The following is a 9,329-nucleotide window of genomic DNA, read 5'->3' on the forward strand; positions in this document are numbered from 1 at the left end:
GCCCCCTGTCGCAGCTCACACACACAGTGACGTTCCATGGCTGCGTCTCAGTGATCATAAAACTGATTATTATTATTATTACAATACACTGTTATGATAAATCGCAGGGATTACGTGTCATTGGATTTGTCACCCGATGCGCGGCCCCGTCGGTCGAATGTTGCGTCAGTAGATATTATGTGCGGCACATAATATTTATCCCATTGTGTGATCACATGCGGTTAAAAAAACGCTCACAATGCAATCGGCGGCAGGAGGGCTGGCATGCGTCTGTGTAGTGGAGCTGGCAGCGGTAGTCTGAATGTGAGCCCTCTGATTGGCTGAGAGCTCTCTCAGCCAATTAGAGGGCGGCCCAGTGTTTTTTTTTTTTTTTTTACATTTTGCCGGCCACCGCCAACTTCCAGCCCTCCTGCCACCTGCTCTGCTACACCGATGCCCGCCAGCCCTCTTCCAGCACCTGATGCAGGGGCGTAACTATAGCACCGCAGCCCCCGCGACCGCGGGGGGGCGCTATGCATGTGCGAGCGCCGGGGGCTGCAGTGCTATAGTTACGTTACACCCCGCCGGCCGCCGCACCAACCCCCCCATCCCCAGTCTTTACCTGTGTTCAGTATGCGCTGGTCCGGTCCCGGCTCCCTTCTTCTACTGAGGACCACCACAAAATGGCCGCCCCCATATAGCACACAGTTCTCTGAAACTGTCTGATGTATGGGGGCGGACATTTTGTGGTGGTCCTCATAGCAGAAGAAGGGAGCCGGGACCAGCGCGTACTGACTGAACCTAGGTAAGACTGCGGGGGTTGGTGCGGCGGGCGGAGGGGCGGGTGAGTGGCTGGGCGCCCTCCCTTTAACGGCGGGGGGGCGCCCAAAATGTAGTTACGCCACTGACCTGATGTGTCATCGCAGGAAAAAGGAACTTAAGATGCGTTCGGATGTGATCGCATCACATCTGATCGCACAAGTGTATGGGCACCATAAGTTTTATTGACAACAGACAAATCTGTAGATGTCACATGGTGTGTAGTATGTACACAACGGAGTTAGTTTTTGCAGCGATTCAGAATGCTGTGGTTTGTTAGCGAAATGTGCAGTGTTCCCAGAGGCCGGGGCCTCAGGAGATGGGTACTGTAACATCACAGCACTGCTAGTGGTGAGGAGGAGCAGGTACAGCTCCAGGTCCTCTCCTAACAAGGACCAGCCTCCAGCCACTTACATCCACCTCAGTAACTATCCCGGTCTCTCCTAGAATGCCACAAAGCTTTATCCTCATTTATGGCTTAAACAAGCCATGACGGTGAAGAGACAGATCAGGGTGGAGTTTATTACAGGTGACAATTCTGCGTATTTGTATCATTTTATTGCATTGTCAAGAAACAAATTTCGCCACGGGAGTGCAACATAGATCAAACAATTTCCATTTATAGTATAAGACAATCCCGATTCACAGCTGCTACACAAACAGAATTCCTGTCCGTTAGTACAATATCCGGGTGGGGCAAGTGAATAGCCACAAATATTAGCCCACTATTTGTAAATAAAGGACTTAGGGCTAGCGTACCTCATTCTGAGGCATGCGAACGCTTCTCTTCCATACACATATATACTGTACATACATATATATCTCAAGGGGGGGATATCTGTCAGTGATTACCTGTAGTAAATTACAGCAGGTGTGGGATTTTGTTTTACTTGCCTCAAGCAAGCGGAACAAAATACCCAAAGACAGCCCAGTGCAAACAGGGGGTGCAGCCAGCGAAAAGACACAGGTTTCACTGTATATGTGTGTGTCTTAATGAGAAAAGGTACTTGTGTAGTTTCACGGCGCCACCCGACATTGCATGCGATTTGATGTGCAATGCGATTTAGCACCTGTTCATACCCCCACTATCCACTACGGCATAGAGTTGATTTTGATGTAACATGTGCAGAGAGATACATTTGGGTGGGGTGTGTTGAAACTAAAATCTACAGTAAATTGCAGTGTAAATATAATGCAGCCGGTATTTACCCTGCACAGAAACAAAATAACTAACACAAATTTAACTCTATACATGTTACATCTGCCCCACCTGCAGTGCACATGGTTTTGCCCATTTTCAGAACAAATTTGTACTGCGATCAGATCTGAATAAGGGCCTATGTTCAGTTGCGTAAGTTCGACCCAGTTGCCCGGACACAAACTAAATATTGGGCCCCTCCCACCACACACACATGTGCGTGTATGTATTTATGTATCTATGTATGTGTACGTTATGTTTAAAATAAAGAGAGTGGTAAGATCTATGGTCCTGGTAGGAGGGGAGTCATCCACAGAAGCGATATAGACGGCTTTCAATCAACTGATTCAAACTTGCAGGGGAGGAAAGGTGCCCCCATGGGAGCAGGAGCCCGGTGGCAACTGAATCCATTGCCTCCCAGAGTTACACCTCTGCATATGTTGCAGTGCATGCAGTCCATATATCACGCAGTGCAGCATGTATCACGCAGTCCATGTATCACGCAGTGCAGCATGTATCACGCAGTTTATGTATCACGTGGTGCATGATGCAGTCCATGTATCACGCAGTGCAGCACGTATCAGGCAGTGCAATATCAAGCAGTCCATATATCATGCAGTGCAGCACATATCACGCAGTGCAGCACGTATCACGCAGTCCATGTATCAGGCAGTGCAGCACGTATCAGGCAGTCCATGTATCACACAGTGCAGCACGTATCACGCAGTCCATGTATCACGCAGTGCATGCTGCAGTCCATATATCCGGCAGCGCAGCAGGTATCAGGCAGTGCACGTTTCCGGCAGTGCATGCTGCAGTCCATATATCAGGCGTCGCAGCAGGTATCAGGCAGTGCCTGTATCCGGCAGTGCATGCTGCAGTCCATATATCAGGCGTCGCAGCAGGTATCAGGCAGTGCACGTTTCCGGCAGTGCATGCTGCAGTCCATATATCAGGCAGTGCAGCAGGTATCATGCAGTGCACGCTGCAGTCCATATATCAGGCAGTGCAGCAGGTATCAGGCAGTGCACGTATCCGGCAGTACATGCTGCAGTCCATATATCAGGCAGTGCAGCAGGTATCATGCAGTGCACGTATCCGGCAGTGCACGCTGCAGTCCATATATCAGGCAGTGCACGTATCCGGCAGTGCACGCTGCAGTCCATATATCAGGCAGTGCCGCAGGTATCAGGCAGTGCACGTATCCGGCAGTGCACGCTGCAGTCCATATATCAGGCAGTGCCGCAGGTATCAGGCAGTGCATGCTGCAGTCCATATATCAGGCAGTGCAGCAGGTATCAGGCAGTGCACGTATCCGGCAGTGCATGCTGCAGTCCATATATCAGGCAGTGCAGCAGGTATCATGCAGTGCACGTATCCGGCAGTGCACGCTGCAGTCCATATATCAGGCAGTGCACGTATCCGGCAGTGCACGCTGCAGTCCATATATCAGGCAGTGCCGCAGGTATCAGGCAGTGCACGTATCCGGCAGTGCACGCTGCAGTCCATATATCAGGCAGTGCCGCAGGTATCAGGCAGTGCATGCTGCAGTCCATATATCAGGCAGTGCAGCAGGTATCAGGCAGTGCACGTATCCGGCAGTGCACGCTGCAGTCCATATATCAGGCAGTGCAGCAGGTATCAGGCAGTGCACGTATCCGGCAGTACATGCTGCAGTCCATATATCAGGCAGTGCAGCAGGTATCAGGCAGTGCACGTATCCGGCAGTGCACGCTGCAGTCCATATATCAGGCAGTGCCGCAGGTATCAGGCAGTGCACGTGTCGGGCAGTGCATGCTGCAGTCCATATATCAGGCAGTGCAGCAGGTATCAGGCAGTGCACGTATCCGGCAGTGCACGCTGCAGTCCATATATCCGGCAGTGCAGCAGGTATCAGGCAGTGCACGTATCCGGCAGTGCATGCTGCAGTCCATATATCCGGCAGTGCAGCAGGTATCAGGCAGTGCAGGTATCCGGCAGTACATGCTGCAGTCCATATAACAGGCAGTGCCGCAGGTATCAGACAGTGCACGTATCCGGCAGTGCATGCTGCAGTCCATATATCCGGCAGTGCTGCAGGTATCAGGCAGTGCACGTATCCGGCAGTACATGCTGCAGTCCATATATCAGGCAGTGCCGCAGGTATCAGACAGTGCACGTATCCGGCAGTGCACACTGCAGTCCATATATCAGGCAGTGCCATATATCAGGCAGTGCAGCAGGTATCAGGCAGTGCACGTATCCGGCAGTGCATGCTGCAGTCCATATATCAGGCAGTGCTGCAGGTATCAGGCAGTGCACGTATCCGGCAGTACATGCTGCAGTCCATATATCAGGCAGTGCAGCAGGTATCAGGCAGTGCACGTATCCGGCAGTACATGCTGTAGTCCATATATCAGGCAGTGCTGCAGGTATCAGGCAGTGCACGTATCCGGCAGTACATGCTGCAGTCCATATATCAGGCAGTGCAGCAGGTATCAGGCAGTGCACGCTGCAGTCCATATATCAGGCAGTGCAGCAGGTATCAGGCAGTACACGTATCCGGCAGTGCATGCTGCAGTCCATATATCCGGCAGTGCAGCAGGTATCAGGCAGTGCACGTATCCGGCAGTACATGCTGCAGTCCATATATCAGGCAGTGCCGCAGGTATCAGGCAGTGCACGTATCCGGCAGTGCACGCTGCAGTCCATATATCAGGCAGTGCCGCAGGTATCAGGCAGTGCACGCTGCAGTCCATATATCAGGCAGTGCTGCAGGTATCAGGCAGTGCACGTATCCGGCAGTACATGCTGCAGTCCATATATCAGGCAGTGCAGCAGGTATCAGGCAGTGCATGCTGCAGTCCATATATCAGGCAGTGCAGCAGGTATCAGGCAGTGCACGTATCCGGCAGTGCATGCTGCAGTCCATATATCAGGCAGTGCAGCAGGTATCAGGCAGTGCACGTATCCGGCAGTACATGCTGCAGTCCATATATCAGGCAGTGCCGCAGGTATCAGACAGTGCACGTATCCGGCAGTGCACACTGCAGTCCATATATCAGGCAGTGCCATATATCAGGCAGTGCAGCAGGTATCAGGCAGTGCACGTATCCGGCAGTGCATGCTGCAGTCCATATATCAGGCAGTGCTGCAGGTATCAGGCAGTGCACGTATCCGGCAGTACATGCTGCAGTCCATATATCAGGCAGTGCTGCAGGTATCAGGCAGTGCACGTATCCGGCAGTACATGCTGCAGTCCATATATCAGGCAGTGCAGCAGGTATCAGGCAGTGCACGCTGCAGTCCATATATCAGGCAGTGCAGCAGGTATCAGGCAGTGCACGTATCCGGCAGTGCATGCTGCAGTCCATATATCCGGCAGTGCCGCAGGTATCAGGCAGTGCACGTATCCGGCAGTGCATGCTGTAGTCCATATATCAGGCAGTGCAGCAGGTATCAGGCAGTGCACGTATCCGGCAGTACATGCTGCAGTCCATATATCAGGCAGTGCCGCAGGTATCAGGCAGTGCACGTATCCGGCAGTGCACGCTGCAGTCCATATATCAGGCAGTGCCGCAGGTATCAGGCAGTGCATGCTGCAGTCCATATATCAGGCAGTGCAGCAGGTATCAGGCAGTGCACGTATCCGGCAGTGCATGCTGCAGTCCATATATCAGGCAGTGCAGCAGGTATCAGTCAGTGCACGTATCCAGCAGTGCACGCTGCAGTCCATATATCAGGCAGTGCAGCAGGTATCAGGCAGTGCATGTATCAGGCAGTACATGCCACAGTCCATATATCAGGCAGTACATGCTGCAGTCCATATATCAGGCAGTGCAGCAGGTATCAGGCAGTGCACGGATCCGGCAGTGCACGCTGCAGTCCATATATCAGGCAGTGCAGCAGGTATCAGGCAGTGCACGTATCCGGCAGTACATGCTGCAGTCCATATATCAGGCAGTGCCGCAGGTATCAGACAGTGCACGTATCCGGCAGTGCACGCTGCAGTCCATATATCAGGCAGTGCAGCAGGTATCAGGCAGTGCACGTATCCGGCAGTACATGCCACAGTCCATATATCAGGCAGTACATGCTGCAGTCCATATATCAGGCAGTGCAGCAGGTATCAGGCAGTGCACGGATCCGGCAGTGCACGCTGCAGTCCATATATCAGGCAGTGCAGCAGGTATCAGGCAGTGCACGTATCCGGCAGTGACATAACACTGTCCCTCTGCTGGGTCCCCGTCTTCGGCAGTCTCATCCTGCAGTTGGGGTTGAAGCAGAGCAGCACAGTGATGATGACCACCACCCCCAGTAGGAATCCTAGCACCCATTTCATGATCCCTGTGTACACAAACTGGAGGATGATGATGAGGATGATGAGGAGCATCAGGAACAGGACAACCAGCCTCTTGGCTGCCATTCTCAGATTGCCATGACTTTCATCATCCGACACCCCGTGAGCATCACTGCTTATCCTCACAGCATTCCCCGGCCTCTCACAGACCACAGATTTTTCTCCAGCGTTCTCCAGTCTGCTCATTAGTGACTCTTGGTTCTGTAAAGTACATACGAGTCCCCCGAATACTGTGGTGGAAGCTCTGCAGATGGGGCAGGAGATGAGCCAGGTGCCACCCTCGTTACGTATCAGTAGCTTAAGACATATAGCGCAGAAGTTATGTTTGCAGGACAACTCCTTGGGAACCCGGTAGATGTCATATCTGCTGAAGCAGACCGGGCAGTCCATGTTGGTCAGATAAGGACTGGGGTCATCCGCCTTGACTACAACTGCTTGCACATCCGCTGTATGTGTGGGTAAGGCCACCTCTGACACCACCACCGATCCTGGGCACAGAGAAGCTGGAATGGGTGGTCTACCAGCTGCGGGTTCTGCATTCATTGTGGGTTCCATGTCTCTTGAATTATGTTCACATCCCACGTGATAGGGGTCCACTGAGTCCCCCATGTAGACAGCCCGTGTCTGGGTCAGAGAGAACCATCCAGTCCTATAGAAGGTTCCTTTGTCTTCTTCCTTTTTGCAGGGACATCAGGCAGCTGAGCACGATCTCCTCCAGGTGCCCAGCAACCGTCCCCTTATCAATGGCAGCTTAAACATTAACTGAATATTTGATGTTTTATGGTCGCAGATTGCTGGCTGCTCTGGATGGGAGCACCAGTTCTTCACAGGAGGTGGGGGAACAGTTTGTTTATACAGTGAGGAGCAGAGTTCCCTGCAGGGTTGTCAGGGAAATGGGAAGCATACAGTGCCACAAAGGAAGGCTCGGAACGTATGTCCCAGTACCGGGCCAACATTACACCATACAGAGAACCTGCGCGGTGACCCCAGACGGCCCCATGGAAGTGACATAGAAGCACATAGACCTCACAGTCTGAAACAAGGCAGTGAGGAGCTGGTTGGTTGATACTTTATAGAAACATAGAATTTGACGGCAGATAAGAACCACTTGGCCCATCTAGTCTGCCCCATCTAGTCTGCAACTTTATCTCTCTCCAAGTCTTAGTTAATAGATCCCAAATTACCAACCCACCAGCTCATAGACGGTCATTTTTACAACGAAGCCTGTAACATGACAGTGAGGAGCTGAGTGGCTTATACTTTATCTCTCTCCAAGTCTTAGTACATAAGACCTTATTCTGGTTGATTCGTTCGCTCAGCCGAGCGAATGGACCACACACACACACACGGGGAGCGAAGGCACGTCTATAAGGCCACCAAAGCCGTTAGTTCGGATCAACACACAAAGGGGAGTGGCGTGCTAATGCAAGTATGCTACTGTGTACCTACCACCATTGGGGTCAGGGCCAAATTCGTCACTAAGGAAGACATGTGCGAAGCCTTCAAGTATTAACGTGTTTTATCTGTCTTCTATCTGCCTGTAATTCAATTGTCTAAACCACAGGTTCTCAAAGTCGGTCCTCAGAGACCCCGCACGGTGCATGTTTTCCAGGTCTCCCCACGGAATCACAAGTGACATAATTCGCTCCACCTACGGATCATTTAAAATGTGTCAATGAGTAATGAATGCACCTGTGCCCCTGCCGGGTGACCTGTGTGGGGTCCTGAGGACCGAGTTTGAGGACCCTTTGTCTAACACCTTACCTATTTATACTGATGCGCGGTAGAACTTTTATTATGATTCCCATTGTCCTTCTTAGCTATGGAAACACATTATACATGAATAGAAAGGAGATAAAATATTGTGTATTATTATTATGAAGCATGGTGGGCGATTGCTGATTTATCGCCGATGTGCCAGCTTTAGTGATATTATAATATCTGCTGACGGAGCCAATGTATTATTAGAAAAACAGAGCTGTAAATAATGAGCAAAGTCTGCTATTAATAATGTGTGTACAGTGCACGCTGCCACGCACACTCCCTGCTGGGGGTTACACAGGGGTCCGAGATTTGGTAGCAAAGAAAGAAAGCACAGGAATGGGCAAAACCAAGCTGCACTGCAGGTGGGGCAGATGTTACATGAGCAGATTTATGGAGCATACACAATGGGTGATATAATGAATGATATCGCTCATTTTGGTCCTCGGAGCGATATATTTGATAAAATCCCGCAGTTTGCACGTGATGCACCAAGCGCGCTCCCACAGGTCCTTAGTGGCTTAGTATAAGTACATAGATCCCTAAGGGGTTTATTCACTGAGGTAAGAGTTCTGTTGAAGATGTGATGATTCTATGGGCAACCAATCAGAAGCTACTTATTTATTCAGCACCTTCCAGAAGATAATAAATAGAATTTGATTGGTTGTCCATAGCAACATCTCATAGCAACCTGCGAATCTTCAGACCCCAGCGATCAGGTAAATGCCACACCGCCAGTGTGGCTCCCCGCCCCTGTGATGTCAGCGGCACTTTCTCCCATTGGTTGGACAATGCCTGTGTTTTCTGGGGCGCCCCCCCCAGAAAACACTGGGTTACCGCCCCCCAAACGGTCTCAGGGTGTCAATCACTAGTTGCCTTCGCATGCGCACAGCGTCCCGTCTGATAATTGGCGGGGGATGTAAATTTGCAGCCCTGCGTGCAGGTCTGAATAGGGCCCATAGACCCCCAAGAGTGCAATCAGAATGCGTTTGGTGATAATCCCCTACTGATGAGCCGTCCCCGCGCCGCTCACACCGCCAACACCTGTGCAGAGATTTGTGTCTGATCCAAGGTAGCTTAGAACAATAATTGCTACTGTATATGTGTCTGCAATAACTGATCAGATAAGCTGGAATGCGATTACACCGTCCAGGATACGGCGCCTGCTCCTGGGACACAGGTAAACGGCTGCAAGCTGCAACTGTGGACAAGCGATGAGTTTCAGCGGCCTGC

General features: G+C 51.4%; 1 protein-coding gene across 1 annotated transcript; it reads right to left on the bottom strand.

Annotated features, from left to right (window-relative positions):
• Positions 1–6,167: 6,167 nt before the first annotated feature.
• On the bottom strand, positions 6,168–7,045 carry RNF186 (ring finger protein 186). Its single transcript, XM_083162403.1, has one exon. It carries the CDS (start codon positions 6,942–6,944, stop codon positions 6,168–6,170), a length of 777 nt encoding a protein of 258 aa, XP_083018529.1. The 5' UTR covers positions 6,945–7,045.
• Positions 7,046–9,329: the final 2,284 nt, after the last annotated feature.

This window comes from Crinia signifera, chromosome 19 (genome assembly GCF_055691185.1).
Source record: "Crinia signifera chromosome 19, ASM5569118v1, whole genome shotgun sequence".
Classification (NCBI taxonomy): Eukaryota; Metazoa; Chordata; class Amphibia; order Anura; family Myobatrachidae; genus Crinia; species Crinia signifera.

Excerpts from the sequence above, each read along its gene's own strand:
- RNF186 (XM_083162403.1), bottom strand. The coding sequence starts at position 6,944 with ATGGGGGACTCAGTGGACCCCTATCACGTGGGATGTGAACATAATTCA.